Source organism: Macaca mulatta, chromosome 18 (assembly GCF_049350105.2).
Source record: "Macaca mulatta isolate MMU2019108-1 chromosome 18, T2T-MMU8v2.0, whole genome shotgun sequence".
NCBI classification, from domain to species: Eukaryota; Metazoa; Chordata; class Mammalia; order Primates; family Cercopithecidae; genus Macaca; species Macaca mulatta.
The window spans coordinates 74722077-74742187 of record NC_133423.1 but is presented as its reverse complement, the minus strand read 5'-3'; the positions used below and the strand labels follow the sequence as shown (position 1 = coordinate 74742187).

General features: G+C 44.5%; 1 protein-coding gene and 1 long non-coding RNA gene across 14 annotated transcripts in view; one reads left to right on the top strand and one right to left on the bottom strand.

The window, feature by feature from the left end:
* The window catches only part of DLGAP1 (DLG associated protein 1), a 968455-nt gene that overhangs the window by 940418 nt on the left and 7926 nt on the right, over window positions 1-20111 (top strand). For all 12 annotated transcript variants that reach the window (XM_028838188.2, XM_028838186.2, XM_077974916.1 and 9 more), the window contains one exon: window positions 14260-14351. In XM_028838188.2, the coding sequence (XP_028694021.1) occupies window positions 14260-14351 (92 nt within the window). The remainder of the gene's footprint in view (window positions 1-14259; window positions 14352-20111) is intronic.
* LOC114673843 (uncharacterized) overlaps window positions 7457-20111 on the bottom strand; it is a 47381-nt gene continuing 34726 nt past the window's right edge. Inside the window, exons 3-5 of one of the 2 annotated variants that reach the window (XR_013408209.1) lie at window positions 12357-12565; window positions 9847-9927; window positions 7457-8390 (exon numbers count right to left, since the gene is read on the bottom strand). This is a non-coding gene — a long non-coding RNA (uncharacterized LOC114673843). The remainder of the gene's footprint in view (window positions 8391-9846; window positions 9928-12356; window positions 12566-20111) is intronic. The other variant, XR_013408210.1, reaches the window with a different exon arrangement.

The window sequence follows — 20111 nt, the reverse complement described above, 5'->3', positions numbered from 1 at the left end:
GGTCAGGACTTTGAAACCATCCTGGCCAAGATGGTGAAACCCCGTCTCTACTAAAAATACAGAAATCAGCCGGGTGTGGTGGGCTGTAATCCCAGCTGTAATCCCAGCTTCTCAGGAGGCTGAGGCAGGAGAATCACTTGAATCCGGGAGGCGGAGGTTGCAGTGAGCCGAGATCGTGCCATTGCACTCCAGCCTGGCCAGCAAGAGTGAAACTCTGTTTTGAAAGAAAAGAAAAGAAAAGAAAAGAAAAGAAAAGAAAAGAAAAGAAGGAAGGAAAAATTTGAATATAAGGAAATATAATTCATCATCCACAAACACAACTCAACTTATCCTAGATGGTGTGACTTTTCCAGGCTAGTCACTACAAATAGCATGACAAACAGCAATGCAAGAGGAATAATACCCCAGCTAAGACTGTATCAGCTAATTAGTCAACACTATAATTTAAAAAGTGGTGCGAGACATGATAAAACCTTAAAGAATTAGAATGCTCAGGGATCAGAATATCACAGGTAGTTTTCTTTTCTGGTTGATATAGAATCTGTAAATAACTCAGTTAATTTCAAAACGTATTCCTTCAGTGGAGATAACAGGAGTTAGTTACATGGGCACAGTCTAAGCCATCAAAGAGCTCACATTCTGGTTGGAAATCAGACATATTAACGGAACATGTTGAAAAGAATGAGCAAAAGGCAGAGACAGCTATGCAGGAGAATTTTGGAAGCAGTGAGGAGGGAGAGGTGAAAGAGGTAAGGCTTTCTGGCAAGGTACACCCAAGCTGAATCCTAAGGATGAGGACTGCTAGATACAGGGAGAGGGGCTTGCCTAGGGCATCAAGGGGAGGAGACAGTCTCAGCTTAGTGCTTGGTGTGAAGAAGACACTTAGGAGAGAAAGACCTTGGGGATGTGGGAAGCCATGGGCGCTTGGAGCACGGAAGGAGTCAGCAGAGAGAAACTGGACAGCTTGGCCTGCACCTGCCCTGCTGAACGGGGCTTCGGGGTTATCCTATGGAGCAGGGGAACCAAAGAAAAGTCAGCATGAGAGTTACACGAGATAAGAAAACCCTGTAGTTCCCTTAATGAAACCAAATCTCCAAGATTGTCAAGGGATGGAGAACATTTACGCTATGGATAGATTGATCAAGCCTTGTACCCCTAATGGTAATCAACAAGGGAATCCTGAGGGGAACACGGATTTGGGGAGACAGGAGGTGTTGAGCTGGTGGTTACACATGCTCCTTGAAAGCGTCTGGGGTCAGTACCCAGTGGAGTCACAAATTCGAGAAAGCAGAATGAGGGAAGTGAGTGGAGAAGTGAGCTGGGGATTACATTTTGTGTTCAACATTTACGAGGTGGAGTGACAGAAATTCTAGCAAGCACAGGGAAGGCAGCATCAGGGAAGGGCAGTGAGCCAGAGACCGTTGTTGGGAGACCCAAGGGATCTGAGTTCCTTTGTGCCAAAAGCAGAGTCCAGAAGGTGAAGAGGGTGGAGACAGCCGGGCTGCAGGGAGTGGAGACAATGGAGAGCAGAAGAAATACGAGGGCAAAGGCATGCTAACCTTTGGAGAATGGGGGTTTGAAGGGAATGTGTTAATTTGCCAGGGTTGCCATAATAAAGTACCCATGAAGCAGGTCGCTTAAACAGGAGAAATTAATTTTCTCACAGTTTTGGAGGCTGGAAGTTTGACCTCAAGGGGCTGGTTCCCCCTCAGGTCGCTCTCTTTGGCTTGCAGACCGCAGCCCTTTCCCCGAGTCTCCCCTCCGTGTGTGTGTCTGTGTTCTCACTTCCAATTCTTATGAGGACATCAGTCATAGTGGATTGGGGCCCATGGGAATGACCTCTTTGTAAGTTAATCACCTCTGTAAGGACCTTATCTCCAGAATCACATTCCGAGGCACTGGAGGTTAGGAATTTTACATGTAAGTTTTAGGAAAATGCAATTCAGCCAATAACAGGGGAGAAGAGGAATTTTATATTAGCTGGAGGGGACCGTAGGGTTGGGAGGAGTTGCCCCACTTAGAATGGGAAAGACTTGAGGATGCTGCCAGACGTCTCAGGTAAGGCACTGGCAGAAGGAGTTCAGAGAGAGGGACTGGCTCACGCAGCAAGGCCTCAGGGTAGCAGGGACAGAATCAGACCGAGGACACACGTAGATGGGAAAAGTGGATGTAGAGAAGACACTAGGGCGGGAGCAGAAAGGTTTAGGAGATTGGTGGGGGAGGAGTATTAGGAGAGACAGAACATTGAGAGTGTTTGCCGTTGTTTGTTTGTGTTGCTCAACAAAGTACCAAAGACTGGGTAATTTTTTTAAATTGTACTCTAAGTTCTGCGATACATGTGCTGAACGTGCAGGTTTGTTATATAGTAGACATGTGCCAGGGCGGTTTGCCGCACCTATCAACCTGTCATCTAGGTTTTAAGCCCCGCATGCATTCAGTATTTGTCCTAATGCTCAAGACTTGGTAATTTTTAAACAATACACATTTACTTCTCATTGCTGTAGTTGCTGAGAAATCCAAGATCAAGGTGCCAGCAGGTTGTGAGTCTGGTGAGGGCTGCTCTCTGCTTCCAAGATGAGGCTGTTGCTGCATCCCTCAGAGGCAACAAACCCTGTGTCCTTTCGTGGCAGAAGGGTCAGAAGGGCAAGAGGCAGTCCCTTCAACCTTGAGTCCTTTAATAAAGGCACTAACCTCATTCATGACCACAGAGCTCTCATGATGTAATCACCTCCCAATGCCCCACCTCTTATTGTTACTGCATTGAGGATTCAGTTTCAACATACATTTTGGAGGAGACACTATCATCCGGATCACAGCAGTGTTCATGCCTGATCCCTCCATTTTCATCTCATAGGAGGCAAGGTTGCTGAAGATGAGGAAATAGGGGTTGAGTTGAGAATGGATAAGATTCAGGAAATTAGGGTTAGAGAGGGAGGTAACCCAACACATCGCAAAGAACTGATGGGCAGCAGTGAAGGATCAGCCAAGTTTAGAGACCATTGGTTTATGGCGGCATCAAGTCACGTGGCTAAGCACTATCTGGAAAATAAAATGGAAATATAGCTGTAGAGGCTAGCAGGGTTTACCTGCCATCATCTCTGTACCCGAAGAAGCTGCCATTCTTAAGGAGGGCTTTGACCCTTCATTTTGCAGTGAGTCTTTTTTCCAAGTAAGGCTCTGATTGAAGGTCCAGTGTGCTTTAAGGTCCTGTCTCCTCTGTGTGTCTGTGTCACCCAGCAGTCAGTTGGCCACTGTCCGAGCTCTGATGGCTGGGGGAAACTGTGCTAGATTATACAGAGAGGCACTACAATCTGAGCCCCTGAAAAATTGTTATGGATTTCTTGGTTTTTTGTTTTTTTTTTTTTTTTGAGACAGAGTTTTGCTCTTGTTGCCCAGGCTAGAGTGCAGTGGCACGATCTCCAGTTCACCGCAACTTCCGCCTGCTGGGTTCACGCCATTCTCCTGCCTCAGCCTCCTGAGTAGCTGGGACTACAGGCACCCGCCACCGTACCCGGCTAATTTTTTGTACTTTTTTTTTTAATAGAGACGGGGTTTCACTGTGGTCTCGATCTCCTGACCTTGTGATCCGCCCGCCTCGGCCTCCCAAAGTGCTGGGATTACAGGCGTGAGCCACCGCGCCCAGCACAATCTGTCACTTTTAATCAAAAGCAATAAATGATTAAGCTTAGTGATTCCTCAATAAGTCATGTCACTAAGGCATGTCAAAAGTCAAAATAAGCCAGAAGCTAGGCTTCTTGTGCCAGATAGCCATGTTGTGAATGCAAAGGAAAACTTCTTGAAGTTAAAAGTGCTACCCAAGTGAACATACAAATGATAAGGAAGCAAAACAGCCTTTTTGTCGATATGGATGAAGTCTGAGTGGTCTGGAGAGAAGAACAAACCAGGCACAACATTCCCTTAAGCCAAAGCTTAATCAGAGAGACATTGTAAATCTCTCTTTTTTTTTTTGAGTTGGAGTTTCTGTCTTGTCCAGGCTGGAGTGCAGTGGCGTGATCTCGGCTCACTGCAACCTCCGCCTCCCGGGTTCAAGTGATTCTCCTGCCTCAGCCTCCCAAGTAGCTGGGATTACAAGCATGCGCCACCATGCCTAATTGTGTATTTTTAGTAGAGACGGGGTTTCTCCATGTTGGTCAGGCTGGTCTTGACCTCTTGACCTCAGGTGATCCACCCGCATCAGCCTCCCAAAGTGCTGGGATTACAGTCATGAGCCACCGCGCCTGGCCAACTCTCTTCGATTCTATGAAAGCTGAGAGAAGTGAGGAAGCTGAAGAAGAAAAGTTTGAAGCTAGCAAATGTTGGTTCATGAAGTTTAAAGAGAAACTGTCCCTGTAATATAAACATGCAAGGTGAATTCCTAGTGCTGATGGAGAAACTGCAGTAAGTTATCCAGAAGATCTAGCTAAGATCATTGATGAAGATGATTACACTAAACAACAGATTTTCAATGTAGACCAAACAGCCTTCTATCGGAAGGAGATGCCATGTAGGCCTTTCATAGCTTCAAAGGACAGGCTCACTCTCCTGTTAGGGGCTCAGGCAGCTGGTGACTTGAAGTCGAAGTCAATGCTCATTTACCATTCTGAAAAACCTAGGGCCCTTAACAATTATGCTAAATTTGTGTGCTCTTATAAAGTGTGCTCTATAAGTAAAACAACAGAGCAGCCGGGCGCGGTGGCTCAAGCCTGTAATCCCAGCACTTTGGGAGGCCGAGACAGGCGGATCACGAGGTCAGGAGATCGAGACCATCCTGGCTAACACGGCGAAACCCCGTCTCTACTAAAAAATACAAAAAAAACTAGCCGGGCGTGGTGGCGGGCGCCTGTAGTTCCAGCTACTCGGGAGGCTGAGGCAGGAGAATGGTGTAAACCCAGGAGGCAGAGCTTGCAGTGAGCTGAGATCACGCCACTGCACCCCAGCCTGGGCGACAGAGCCAGACTCTGTCTTAAAAAAAAAAAAAAAAAAAAAAAAACAGAGCCTAGATGAGAGTATCTCTGTTCACAGCATGGTTTACTGAACACTTTTAAGCCCACTGTTGAGACCTGTGACTCAGAAAAAAAGATTTCTTCCACAATATTGCTGCTCATTGACAATGCACCTAGTCAGCCAAGAGCTCTGATGGAGATGTACATGGAGATGAATGTCGTTTTCATGCCTGCAAACATGACATCTGATTTGGTTTGGTTGTGTCCCCACCCAAATCTCATCTTGAATTGTAGCTCCCATAATTTCCACATGCTGTGGGAAGGACCTGGTGGGAGATGATTAAATCATGGGGGTGGTTCCCCCATACTGTTCTCATGGTAGTGAATAAGTCTCATGAGATCTGGTGATTTTATAAGGAGTTTCCCCTTTTGCTTGTCTATCATCATTTTCTCTTATCTACCGCCATGTAAGACGTGCCTTTCGCCTTCCACGATGACTGAAGCCTCCCCAGCCATGTGGAACTGTGAGTCCATTAAGCGTCTCTCCTTTATAAATTACCTAGTCTCAGGTATGTCTTTATCAGTAGCATGAAAACACAGGAATACAACATCCATTCTGCAGCCTATGGATCAAAGAGTCATTTGGACTTGCAAGTCTTCTTAGTTAAAAATACATTCCATAAGGCTGTATCTGCCATAGATAGTGAGTCCTCTGATGGACCTGGGCAAAGTCCATTGAAAACCTTCTGGAGGATTATTTGTAATCCAAAGGATAAATGCTTGAGGGGATGGATACCCCATTCTCCATGATGTGCTTACGTCACACTGCATGCTTGTGTCAAAACATCTCATGTACCCCATAAATATATACACCATGCACCCACAAAAATTTGAAAAAATAATTTAAAAATTAAAAAAAAAAAAAAAAGAAAACCTTCTGGAACGGAATCGTCATTCTAGATGCCATTAAGAACATTTATGATTCATGGGAAAAAGTCAAAATAACATTAACAGGAGTTCAGAGGTTGATTCCAACCTTCGCAGATGACTTCGAGGGGTTCAAGACTTCAGTGGAGGAAGAAACCACAGATGTGGTAAAAAGTGCAAGAGAACTAGAATGAGAAGTGAAGCCTGTAAATGTGACTGAATTGCTATAATTTCATGATCAAACTTGAACAGAGGAGGAGTTATTTCTTATGGATGAGCCAAGAAAATAGTTTCTTGAGATGGAATCTACTCTTGGTGAAGATGCTGTGAACACTGTTGAAATGACCACAAAAGGATTTAGAATATTACATCGACTTTGTTGATAAAACAGTGGCAAGTTTCAAGAGGATTTTCACTCCAATTTTTTTTTTTTTTTTTTTTTTTTTTGAGACAGGGTCTCCTCTGTTGCCTAGACTGGAGTGCGGTGGCACAATCACAGCTCACTGCAGCCTCTACTTCCCAGGCTCAGGTGATCCGCCCAACTCAGCCTCCTGAGCAACTGGGACTTCAGGAATATGCCACCATGCCTACTAATTTTTTATATTTTTAGTAGAGATGGAGTTTTGCCATGTTGCCTAGGCTGGTCTTGAACTCCTGGGCTCAAGTAATCCTCCTATCTTGGCCTCCCAAAATGCTGGGATTACAGGTCTGAGCCACCACTCCCAACCTTGACTCTAGTTGTTTTTTTTTTTTTTTTTTTTTTTTTTGAGACAGAGTCTCGCTCTGTTGCCCAGGCTGGAGGGCAGTGGCATGATCTTGGCTCACTGCAAGCTCCGCCTCCTGGGTTCACGCCATTCTCTTGCCTCAGCCTCCTGAGTCGCTGGGTCTACAGGCGCCCGCCACCACACCTGGCTAATTTTTTCTATTTTTTAGTAGGGACAGAGTTTCACCATGTTAGCCAGGATGGTAATCTGCCCGCCTCAGGCTCCCAAAGTGCTGGGATTACAGGTGTGAACCACCACGCCCAGCCCCTTGACTCCCATTTTGAAAAAAGTTTTACTGTAGGTAAAATGCTGTCAAACAAATATTGTATGCAACAGAGAAATCTTTCACGAAAGGAAAAGTCAATTGATGCGGCAAACTTCATTGCTGTCTTCTTTTTAAAATTGCCACAGCCGGCCAGGGCAATGACTCATACCTGTGATGCCAGCAGTTTGAGAGTCCAATATGAGAGGATCACTTGAGGCCAGAAGCTTGAGACCAGCCTGGGCAACATAGCGAGATCCCGTCTCTACAAAAAATAAAAAATGAAAAAAAATTTATTTTAAAAAGAGATATTGCCATAGTCACCCCTATCTTCAGCGACTTCCACCTTGATCACAGCAGCCATCCACATCGAGGCAAGGCCCTCCCTTAGCAAGAAGATTGTGACTTGCTGATGGTTCAGATGACCATTAGCATTTTTTAGCAATAAAGTATTAGGTACTTTTTTTTTGACATTATGCTATTGCACACTTAACAGACTACAGTATAGTGTAAACATAACTTTTATATGCACTGGGAAACAAAAAATTCCTGTGACTCACTTTATTGTGATATTCATTTATTGTAGTGGTCTGGAACTAAACCCACAATATGTCTGAGGCATGCCTATATTGCCCAGAGAGAAAGTTAGACTAAAATGAAACATACTAGGTGAATTACAGTGTAGGTGGCAGAAAAATGTGACAAGTTCTATGTAGCATATGTACCGTCGTAACCTTCACCACGGGGAGGCTGTCAGATGTAATCCATTGCAGGGGTGTCTGTCGTATCTGGGCTTCGGGGAACATACTTTGAGGATATAAGAAATATGTCTATTCTTCTCTGTTTCTGAGGCCCTAAGGTAAGGTCTGATGATCGTGAAGTTAGGTGTAGTATCATGTAAGAATTAGAAGCAATCAGAGAGGCCAGGCGCAGTGGTTCATGCCTGTAATCCCAGATACTTGGGAGGTTGAGGCAGGAGAATCACTTGAACCCAGGAGATGGAGGTTGCAGTGAGCCAAGGTCGTGCCACTGCACTCCAGCCTGGGTGACAGAGTGAGACTCTTGTCTCAAACAAACAAAAAAAAGAAGCAGTCAGAGAAATGAGCACGTCTGCCTTTTCAGTTCTAGAGACCTAACTTCTCTTGAAATAGGAAAGGATACATATGCTACTTATGCTTAAGGATTTGTAATCCTGATTTTAACCCAGCAAAAAGATCACCAGCGCACTGAAACTCCTTGCAGCTTTGTCATAGACCCACTGGGAGGGTTAAAAGAAAGTGTTTTTTCTCTTCATCCTTGTTTCTCTTATACTACCTCCTTTTCTCAAAATCACAACCTATCCCACAGAGGTCAGTGGGAAAGAGAAGGTGTCTCTCTTCTCAATGGCTGGGTCTTTGAATGTAGTCCGGAGATTTCAAATCATAGTTTGCATAAAAGACTCCCCTTTTCCACAGCCAAAATAGTTGTTCTCTGCTTCTCATTATGACGTCTAATCTTTAAAAGAAAAACAGAAATTGAAACTTACACCCACCATCTCTTTCAAGGTGTCCTTGGTTCCTCTCTTCTTTTCAGGATTGAAATTGCCTTGCCTGCCAGTCACTTCAGGTGGATGGATGTGGTTTGCTCTTGCTTCCTAATGTGGGACAGTGATCAGGTCTGGCTCTTGCTTCCTAATGTGGGACAGTGATCAGGTCTGGCTCTTGCTTCCTAATGTGGGACAGTGATCAGGTCTGGCTCTTGCTTCCTAATGTGGGACAGTGATCAGGTCTGGCTCTTGCTTCCTAATGTGGGACAGTGATCAGGTCTGGCTTTTGCTTCCTAATGTGGGACAGTGATCAGGCTTGGCGAATTCCTTCCAACTCTCCCACTGACTTATTACGCCACTCACCCCTAACCATTGGCACTGGCTGGGAAATGTTGATAAAGAAATTACATGCAACCTGGCATAGTGGTTCATGCCTGCAGTCCCAGCTGCTCAGAAGGCTATGGCAAGGAGTTCAGGGCTATAGTACCCCATGATCATGCCTATGAATAGCCACTGTCCTCCACCCTGGACAACATAGTGAGACCTCATTCATAAATAAATAAACAAATAAATAGAAATCACACTCAGTAGATAAATGGAGTGTGGTATATACATACAATGAAATATTATTCAGCTTTGAAAAATAAGGAAATTCTGCCATATGCAACAACATGGATGAACCTGGAGGACTATATGCTAAGTGGAATAAGCCAGTCACTGGAGAACAAATACTGCATGATTCTGCTTATATGAGGTATCTAAAAGAGTCAAACTCAAGAAACAAAGAGTGGAATGGTGGGTGTCAGGGTCTAGGGGGAGGGGGAAATGGGAATTTCTGTTCAGTGGATCTAAAGTTATGCAAGGTGAATAAGTTCTCGAGATCTGCTGTACAACACTGCACCACCATTAACAAAACTGTATTGTGCACTTAAATATTTGTTAAGAGGGTAGATTTCATGTTAAGTGTTCTTACCACAGTAGAGAGAGAAAAAAAAAGAAGGAAATCACACTCAGATAGCTTCTACTTAAGTAGATTCAGACACAATTTTCAGTGAGTGTAGAGAGAAGAGAGCCCAACTAGACTGGGGTCAGAAGATAGGGACTGGCCACAGCAGGTGTCCCTGGGGGAGAGACTTTGTAGTTTGAGCACAAGTTTTCTCAAATGACGTTATCTGCTCTGCCTCGCAGGGTCCTGTGAGGATCTAATTAGACGCCTGTTTGTGAGTTTTGAAATACCAAGTGATGATAATTTAAGTAAACACATATTCACATTTAAGTAAACACAAGGCCTCCCAAAAGTTCTTCCTGACTTCATGTGATTCACTAACCCAGGGCTGTCCTCTCTATTGTGGGTCTTTTTAAATATCTATTGTGGAGTAAGAGGTTTGAAGAATTGTAAGTGGGGGGTTTATAGAGAGTGCTTACTTCTTAAGTAGGAGGAATTCCATTCAACTCTGTCTTCTGTTTTGTTCTGTACTTCCACTGTGGGACAGACTCACAGAGTAGCTGGGGAAGGAAAGGAAAGGGAAGAGTCTATAAGCCTCACCATCAGGTGCCTATACGGTGTCTGGGGAGGCTGGATTTACTTAGATAAAAAGAACTGCCCAGCAATACAAGGCTTACTGTCTGATTAAGTATTACACAAATATATGGTATGAATCATGGTTACATGGCTTGCCTGGGTGACACAGCAGAGATAATTATTCTGTAAGATGCACTTGAATGTACCCTAAGGGAGATGGGTGGAAAAACTGTTAACCACATCTGGGTTGAACAATCTGTAAAAAAAAAAAAAAAAAAAAAGCATAACCAGAATGTGAAAGAGATAACTCAACACCCATAGAGCTTTAAAACCCCCATTCTAACTTTCAGAGAAAATCTGCTGCTGTTGGCTACAGGGTCTCAACTGTGCTAGTGACATTGCCCCAATCTAACACTCAAAAAGACCCTTAGCTGTCACCTTTCCAGGACCAGAAAAGACACCTTATGAACTTAGTGATGGGACTGAAATAGTCATTCTCTACTGCAATGGTTTCCTCTGGGGATGAAAAGGAATGGGATAGGCCGGGCGCGGTGGCTCATGCCTGTAATCCCAGCACTTTGGGAGGCCGAGGTGGGCGGATCATGAGGTCAGGATATCAAGACCATCCTGGCTAAAACTGTGAAACCCCCGTCTCTTCCAAAAAATACAAAAAAAATTAAGTCTGGTGTGGTGGCGCCTGTAGTCCCAGCTACTCGGGAGGCTGAGCCAGGAGAATGGCATGAACCTGGGAGATGGAGCTTGCAGTGAGCCTAGGTCACACCACTGCACTCCAGCCTGGGCGACAGAGCGAGATTCCATCTCAAAAAAAAAAAAAAAAAAAAGGAATGGGATAGGAGTGGAGAACATTTACTTTATCTGTAGGGCTTCATTTCTTTTTTTTTTTTTTTTTTTTTGAGACTGAGTCTCGCTCTGTCGCCCAGGCTGGAGTGCAGTGGCCAGATCTCAGCTCACTGCAAGCTCCGCCTCCCGGGTTCCGCCATTCTCCTGCCTCAGCCTCCCGAGTAGCTGGGACCACAGGCGCCGCCACCTCGCCCGGCTAATTTTTTGTGTTTTTTTTAGTAGAGACGGGGTTTCGCCGTGTTAGCCAGGATGGTCTCGATCTCCTGACCTTGTGATCCGCCCGTCTCGGCCTCCCAAAGTGCTGGGATTACAGGCTTGAGCCACCGCGCCCGGCCTGTAGGGCTTCATTTCATAGGAGAGAGAGAAAAGGGAAAAAGAAAACAAACTCAGCAGGATGCGGTGGCTCATACCTGGAATCCCAGCACTCTGGGAGGCTGAGGTGAGAGGACTGCTTAAGCCCAGGAGTTTGAGACCAGCCTGGGCCACATGGTGAGACCCAAGGTTGGTTTAACCCACAGATGCAAAACCCATGGATACAGAGGGCCAACTGTATTTTTTTTTTCTGCCCTGAAGGTTGGTATTGAACATTTTAGAGTAGTTTCAAAACAACATCGAGATGCTTCTTTCTTCTTCATTTCATTTCTTTACCAACTTTCAGCCTTTTTATTTCCACTTTTTACTTCTACTGGTGTTTACCATTTATTGTTTATTAATTTCAACTTCCTCAAGGCATGGGCAACAAATGTGAAATTTACTTTTGGAAGAAAGAACTTACCTCACACACACAGAGTGTCTAGTGGAAAAAAACCAAACCAAACCAAACAAAAAAAACCTCCATTACAGCTTCTTTCTTAAAATTAAAGTGAGTTTTTAGTTCTCTGGAAAAGAAAGTGTGGAGGACGAGGAAATATGAGCCGTCATCTGCTTCTCCCAAGCCTCCCTGTTTCATGATCTCATTCTAGGCCCAAGCAGTCATCTCCCCACCCAGGACCTAGGAAAGGTCATCTTCTGGACACAGGAATTGCAAGTATCCCGGAGCCAGTAGGGAATTTCCATGCAAGGAACATGACAGCAAAAGCCCGGGAAACAGAAGGGCCAAGGGCCGCAACTCCACCCCAGATACTTTGCCAGGGCTCTTGCCAGGCCATGCTGAATGAAGAAAGATGTCCCTTGTTTCACTTTTGAGAAGACATCTGAGTTAGCCCTAACTTATGTGGTTGCATGTTGCCCGAATAATATAGAATAATAATAGAACAGTGCTGTCTCCTCTTTTGAGAATCACTGTCTTACTCAGTGACTTTTATTATGGGAGTCTATTATATAGCTCAAGCATCAGACGTAATTGAGAACCATCAGCTCAAAGTTCTTAGGTAAATCAGAATAGCTGGAGTTTCTGTGATAGCTCCCAGGAGCTGTGGAACCCAGCCATCAGAGTGGAGACCTAGGTACCCTGGTCATAACCTCCCAGGATTCATTCTGAGATTTGCCAGTCTCACAGTCCTACCCTTCAGCAAGATAATTCAGAGAGGTTTCCATAAACCTCAGAGCTTACCTATAGCCGCATGCTCACTTAGGAAGTGCCTGCTCCATATACCTTCTCAGAGCTGGAAGACGTCAACCAGAGAACATACCTGTCCCAGGAGACCAAGATATCCAGTCACCTAAGATAATCCAGACTTTGTTTTTCCTCTTCTCTCCTAGCCAGGGCAAGTGTGGCTCTCACAGTGGGCACACCCATAGAAGAGGTAGAGGTTTCCGATCCTAGATAATAACCAATAATTATTAAGTGCCTACTGTAAATCCAACACAGCCCTAAGCAATTCAAATACACTAATGCTTTTAACCTTCCCAACAACCCTCCAAATAGGTACCATTAGCCCCATTTTACATATGGGAAAGTAGAGATGGTGACTTGTCCAGGCAGTAGATGGTGAGGACTCTGGCCCACTCAGGCCCTGTGTCTCCATAAGCTGTCCTTTCTGGGGATGTTAAGCAAAGGAGAGGAGGTCTTGCACAATTGATTTATTAGTTAAAGAGGAAAAGGATAACCACTCCAAGAGATTTTAAAAGCAGAGCAGAAAAATAGAACTTAGGCCTAAGAAATTGCTGCTAGACAGCTGTCAAGGGAGACCCCTCGAGATCACGGAGGGAGGGGACAGATATCTGCCTGTGAGCTGTTTGGTGTGGCTGGTGACATATTAGAGGAAATATAAATGCGCTGAGTGACTTGTGGGAATGCTGAAATAGTTGAGTAATGCCTACGTAGAATGTGCAGCAGAAACCATTATCTAGCCTAGCAGTTTAAAACAAATAAAGGAGCAAATTGCTAGAAAACCCTGGGCCAGAATGGAGTTTCTTATTCTTCGATTTCTGTCGCTCAGACTTTGTGGGGAATGAGGTTGAGAAAGGCTTCATTCCACTCGGGTGTCTGGCTCTGTATATTCACAACAACCGGACTGCTTAAATCCTGTAAAGATTTCCAGAGGGGCAAGTGCTCTTCTGAGACGTTCTCCTGCTTTAGTTTTTGATCCCTTCCTTCCCGACCATTACGGCGTGTTGAGAACACCCTGGTGGGTAGCGGGGCAGCTGCACCCAGTCCCAAAGTGTGCAGGCGAGCCCCAGGGACACTGCAGAGCTGGGCATTGCTCAGCAGAGAGCAGCTCCGCTCTGTCGGAGCACGCCTGCCGGCAGCTGAAAGGTGCCTTAGATTGCTGGGGAGACAAGAAGTAGCCTGTTGCAGAGACGATTTTCAGCACGGTGCCTAGGGAATTCGCCCTATGTTGTTAACAGGAAGATTGGGCTGTGGAGTGTAAAAGCTGGGACGGCCTTGGTGTTTTCTAGGCAACAGACTGAACATGTTCACTCCTTAGAAAATACTTCAGTCAGTCACAGCTCTTTCCTAACAGTACCAGTGGCTGAGCTCCGGAAAAATATGAAAGGATATGGATGGGATATGGTGAGTGCCAAGAGATTCCCCCTCCAGTTTAGTGTTGCTTTCTTTGTGTTTGGGCTTGTATTAGAAAAACAAGCCAGCCGACCATGACGGCTGACTCCATCAATCCAAAACTATACTGGTAAACACTTGAAATTCATCCTTGCGGTAAAGGAAGTTAAAAAAAAAAAAAAAAAAAAAAGCGACAACTGTTTGCCTCTTCTCTTGGTAACATCCAGTTCTTGGTAACATCAGTGCTGGAAAACTCCATTGCTCCCAAGAAATATGCAGGAGGAGCATGTGTTTTTCCAAGTTGATTTTATTACTTTAACCCAGGAGCCTCTGTGACATAGACCAACAGGGTAACAACAGTGATTGGGCTGTCTGGGTGGGCATGAGTGTTCAGTGTGTGTGTGTGCCATTTTCCCTAATTATTACAGCATAACTTCCTCTTTGCTTTACCAGACTAAATCTCAACGATGAAGCAAGATGTGTAAATTTCTCGTATGTTTGCTCTTTTCAGTTCTAGGAAAAATCCGAACCGCAGTGGGCAGTGCTCAACTTCTCATGGCCCAGAAATTCTACCAGTTCAGAGAACTGTGTGAAGAAAACCTGGTAGGTAACACTCTCCTTCTATAATTTCCCTGCTAGTGCCATAAGAAGAACATCTTACCAAGACTGGCCCAACTCAAGTAAAACTGATTTTGAACCAAGTCAAGGTCCATTGGAGTCTCTCACTTGGAACAGAGAATTGTCTGATGAATCTTATTTCCTGATTGTCTTAAAATTAAAATGTTTATTTTTCACTTAAATAATCTTAGAAGAAAAAATTCAATCAAGTTAAAACTATTTCCTGCTTTTTTTGTAACTGAAAATTTTCCATTTTCCTGGCTTTCACATGGCATCTCTGATTTTATTGTTCTTATCAAAATATGAAGCAGCTTGATATTTCTAAAATAATATTGCCCAAAAAAATCATTTTGGATAGTGATTTTCTTTCTAAAATAGCAGTCAATGACTATTTCCTAATCTGAGTTCTCTGTTTTAATTCAAGAGCCAGAAGTCAAGGATGTTACAAAGTGTAGATTTGATCTCCTTGAGACAAATGAAGAATTCATCCTTCTTGGACATGCAAAAACAAAGCAAAACAGGCTGGGCGCAATGGCTCATGCCTGTAATCCCAAAACTTTGGGAGGCCAAGGCAGGCGGATCACCTGAGGTCAGGAGTTCGAGACCAGCCTGGCCAAGATGGTGAAACCCTGTCTCTACTAAAGATATAAAAATTAGCTGGGTGTGGCGGCGGGTGCCGGTAATCCCAGCTACCGGGGAGGCTGAGGGAAGAGAATCGCTTGAACATAGGAGGCAGAGGTTGCAGCGAGCTGAGATTGAGCCATTGCACTCTAGCTTGGGCAACAGAGTGAGACTTCGTCTAAAAAAATAAAATAAAATAAAATAAATCCCTGCAAGAATAGCTTTTATTGCTCAATTATTGGTCAAGCTGGGTCTAAAACAACGAAAATGAAAAGCAACTTGTTTACACCTTGTGGCAAGTGAAAACAATTATTAGCAATCTAAATGACTTAAAATATGATCTTAGAGGTTTTTATTTTTCTTTTATCCCCAACAATTGACAGGCATGATTTTTGAGTTTTTGTTTTGTTTTGTTTTGTTTTGTTTTGTTTTGTGATGGAGTCTCACTCTGTCGCCCAGGTTGGAGTGCAATGGCGTGATCTCAGCTTACTGCAACCTCTGCCTCCCAGGTTCAAGCGATTCTCCTGCCTCAGCCCCCCAAGTAGCTAGGACTACAGGCACATGCCACCATGTCCAGCTAATTTTTTGTATTATTATTATCATTTTAGTAGAGATGGGGTTTCACTGTGTTAGCCAGGATAGTCTCAAACTCTTGACCTTGTGATCCTCCCATCTCGGCCTCCCAAAGTGCTGGTATTTACAGGCGTGAGCCACGGCACCCGGCCAGTTTTGGAGTTTTAACCACTTCTTGTTAACAAGGAGAAATACAGACTGAAAGAAATTTATGTAGACAGGGATCAACCAAGAGAAAATATAAAGTATAGAAAAGTTGGTAGTCTCCATCCCTCTTTTCTTTTTGTAATCTCTCTTTTTTTTTTTTTTTTTTGAGACGGAGTCTCGCTCTGTCACCCAGGCTGGAGTGCAGTGGCCGGATCTCAGCTCACTGCAAGCTCCGCCTCCCGGGTTTACGCCATTCTCCTGCCTCAGCCTCCCAAGTAGCTGGGACTACAGGCGCCCGCCACCTCGCCCGGCTAAGTTTTTGTATTTTTAGTAGAGACGGGGTTTCATTGTGTTAGCCAGGATGGTCTCGATCTCCTGACCTCGTGATCCGCCCGTCTCGGCCTCCCAAAGTGCTGGGATTACAGGCTTGAGCCACCGCGCCCGGCCTGTAATCTCTCTTTAGGGCTCTTCCCACACTCTCCCACCCCCTGCCTAATACACACACATTTATAATTCATTTTCCCCTCTCTCAGAAAAAATAAACTCACCCTTCTTCCAATTTTTCAGAAATTTATTCTGGTTTATGAGATCATTATTATTAGTAAATATATTAATAAGTGAATTCAGTCCAACAAATATTCTATCAAGCTTCAGCTATGGGCCAGATACAGAACTCCTGCTAATTTGCAAACTTGCTAATATGTCACAGATCTCAATTAACATGATTCTCTGTGCTTTAAATATAAGAAAGCTTATATAAAGCCGTATTGCTCAAACATGTACATGAGGAATAGGTACATGAGGAAGTCAATGTGTACACGATACAGGGAAAACACAACACACCTTGTTAAAAGAAATATATGATGAGCAACTATATTATGAAGAAGAATGTAAACATTGTACAAATTTTAAAGATGAAATTGCAGACAAAAGTTTTGAAAAATTTGCAGATTTTTTTTTTTCACATGGAGTTTCACTTTTTTTTTTTTTTTTCTTGAGACAGAGTGTCACTCTTGTTGCCCAGGCTGGAGTGGAATGGTGCGATCTCGGCTCACTGCAACCTCCACCTCCCAGGTTCAAGAGATCCTTCTGCCTCACTCTCCCAAGTAGCTGGGATTACAGGCATGCGCCACCACTCCCGGTCAATTTTGTATTTTTAGTAGGCAGGGTTTCTCCATGTTGGTCAGGCCGGTCTCAGACTCCTGACCTCAGGTGATCCGCCTACCTGGGCCACCCAAAGTGTTGGGATTACAGGCGTGGGCCACCGTGCCCAGACGAGTTTCACTCTTGTTGCCCAGGCTGGAGTGCAATGGCGCGATCTCAGCTCACTGCAACCTCCACCTCCTGGTTCAAGCTATTCTTCTGTCTCAACCTCCCAAGTAGCTGGGTTTACAGGCGCCCACCACCACACCCCAGCTAATTTTTTGTATTTTTAGTAGAGATAGGGTTTTACCATGTTGGCCAGGTTGGCTAGGCTGGTCTTGAACTCCTGACCTCAGGTGATCCACCCTCCTCGGCCTCCCAAAGTGTAGGGATTACAGGTGTGAGCCACTGCACCGGGTCCAAAAATGTGCAGATTTCTAGAAAATGTTAACCTCGTTAAAGCCAGCTTTTGACGTTTCCTAGTTCCTATGGGCTCGCGTTTCTTGGCCACTGGAAGCACATAGGTGGTAAAATATGCTTCTCGTATTTTAGGTAGACTGAGGCACACTGGGGGAAGAGAGTCACAATGCTGGTCAAACCAGGCCCCTCCAGAAACAAGTCAAGGGCCTCACATGTGCCTGACACCATGCTGAGAGCGTTTACATCCCTGGTCTGGTTACATGCTCAAAAAAAACACATGGAGTTGACAGTGACTTTTTTTTTTTCCCCCCCGAGAAGGAGTCTCACTCTGTTGCTCAGGCTGGGAGTGCAGTGGTGCGATCTCAGCTCATTGCAACCTCCGCCTCCTGGGTTCAAGCGATTCTCCTGCCTCAGCCTCCTGAGTAGCTGGGACTATAGGCGCCCGCCACCGCACCCGGCTAATTTTTTATATTTTTAGTAGAGACGGGGTTTCGCCATGTTAGCCAGGCTGGTCTCGAACTCCTGACCTCGTGATCCTCCCACCTCGGCCTCCCAAAGTGCTGGGATTACTGGCATGAGCCACCTCACCTGGCCTGATAGTGACATTTTAATGACAGTTTACAAATGAGGAAAATGGGCACAGAAAAACTAAGAAACTTGCCCACAGCCCCATGGTAAAAGGCAGAGCCAAGATTCAAATCCCAGTCTATTCGACCACAATCCCTATAAATCCCACCCAGGATGTGAGTTCACTCCTCCTGCTCGTGGAGTGGACTCAGCTCTATGCTCCTTTGCCCCAGGAGGCACTATGGCCTGGTGGCAGCACTGCTTAGGTCCACAGCTGCATGAAAGTGGCACCATAATTTGTCAGAACCAGACCCAGCCTCCTTTGATGAGTTCCTGTTCTGAGGAGAAAAATCATAGCTCTATTTTGAAAACACTTACTCATTATCACAAACTAGACTCTCAGGCTTAGAATGAATAGACAAAAGTTGGCCTCTTCCAACATAACTAAACCAAGGACTCCAGCCTCCCTTGACCCTCCCCACTCTCCCCTCCAGCCCCCACCTCTGGTCTCCAAGGCTTAGATTAAGGAGTGAGCTGCCGCTGCACACGACTCACTGATTTGGAGAATGGCTGAGCCTAAACGCTTTCTCTCTGTATCTCTGTCTATCTTCTTAATGATGTGGGAGCAAAGAGATTCTTTATGAGAAAGGAACAAGTTGCACATTATACAGAGTTAAATACATTTAAGAAAACACCGGCAGGGCAGAGTGGCTTGTACCTGTAATGGGAGGTGGAGGCAGGAGGATCTTGTGGCCAGGAGTTCAAGACCTGCCTGAGCAACAATGTGAGACCCCCATCTCTACAAAAAACACAAAAATTAGCTAGGCATGGTGGTGCATGCCTGTAATCCCAGCTGCTCAGGAGGCTGAGGCAGGAGAGTCACTTGAGCCTGGGAGGCAGAGGTTGCAGTGAGCTGAGATTGTGCCATTGCACTCCAGCCTGGGCAACAAGAGTGATGCTCTGTCTCAAAAATAAATAAATAGATATATTTATAAATTTATAGTTCCCAAAGTGCCCAATAGTTGTAAAGTTCATTAAAAAATAAATTTTAAAGTTTGTGTTTGATTCAGTATTAAAATCTATTCTAATGACATCTGAATTAATGAAAGGGATTCTCTGTAGTATTCTGATTTAGTAAACTAAAAAAAAAAAAGGGGGGGTTTTCAATATTTAGGTTTTCAGAATAGACAGATACAAGCTTTGACAAAGGACCTCTTAAATATAGTTTGATGCTCCTACAATCTATTTGGCCTCATTGGTAACTAAGACTAAACTATTCATATTTTGAAAATCAATGAAGTCTTGAGGTCACCAGGCCTATTGGCTACATTGTTTCAGTACATCAATGTACGAAATGATAGTTCAGTGGAATCAGAGAGTGTAGGTACACTGCAGTGTTTTCTTTTCTCTTTTCCTTTCTTTTTTTGAGACAGCCTCACTCTGTGGCCCAGGCAGGTGTGCAGTGGTACGATCGCGGCTCGTTGTAGCCTCCCACCTCCCAGGCTCAAGTGATCCTCCCACTTCCGCCTCCTGGGTAGCTGACACCACGGACACGTGGTCAAAGCTTGTACCTGTCTATTCTAGAAATCTAAATATTGAGAAATCCTTTTCTTTTGTTTTAGTTTACTAAATCAGAATACTACAGAGAAACCCTTTCATTAATTCAGACATTGGAATAGATTTTAATAATGAATCAAACACTTACAAACTTTAAAATTTATTTCTTCTAATGAACTTTAGAACTTTTGGGCACTTTGGGAACTATACATTTATAAACAGAGCTATCTATCTATCTATCTATTTATTTATTTATTTTTGAGACAGAGTGTCACTCTTGTCACCCAGGCTGGAGTGCAATGGCACAACCTTGGCTCACTACAACCTCTGCCTCCCAGGTTCAAGAGATTCTCTTGCCTCAGCCTCCTGAGCAGCTGGGATTACAGGCATATGCCATCGTGCCTGGCCTATTTTTATATTTTTAGTAGAGGTGGGGTTTTGTCATGTTGGCCAGGCTAGTCTCGAACTCCTGACCTCAGGTGTTCCACCCACTTCGGCCTCCCGAAGTGCTGGGATTACAGGCGTGAGCCACCACAACCAGCCTTCATTTATTTTTATTTTGAGGTAGGCCAATAATACTGGTGCACCCAAGAACTTAAAACATCTTTACAATCCATTATTTGGATGGTCATCAACCGTGTACTTTCCAAAATTCTGATAGCAGTTTTATTAGGGGTTAGTTTTAAAAGCATACACTGGCCTCATTCATGTTATTAT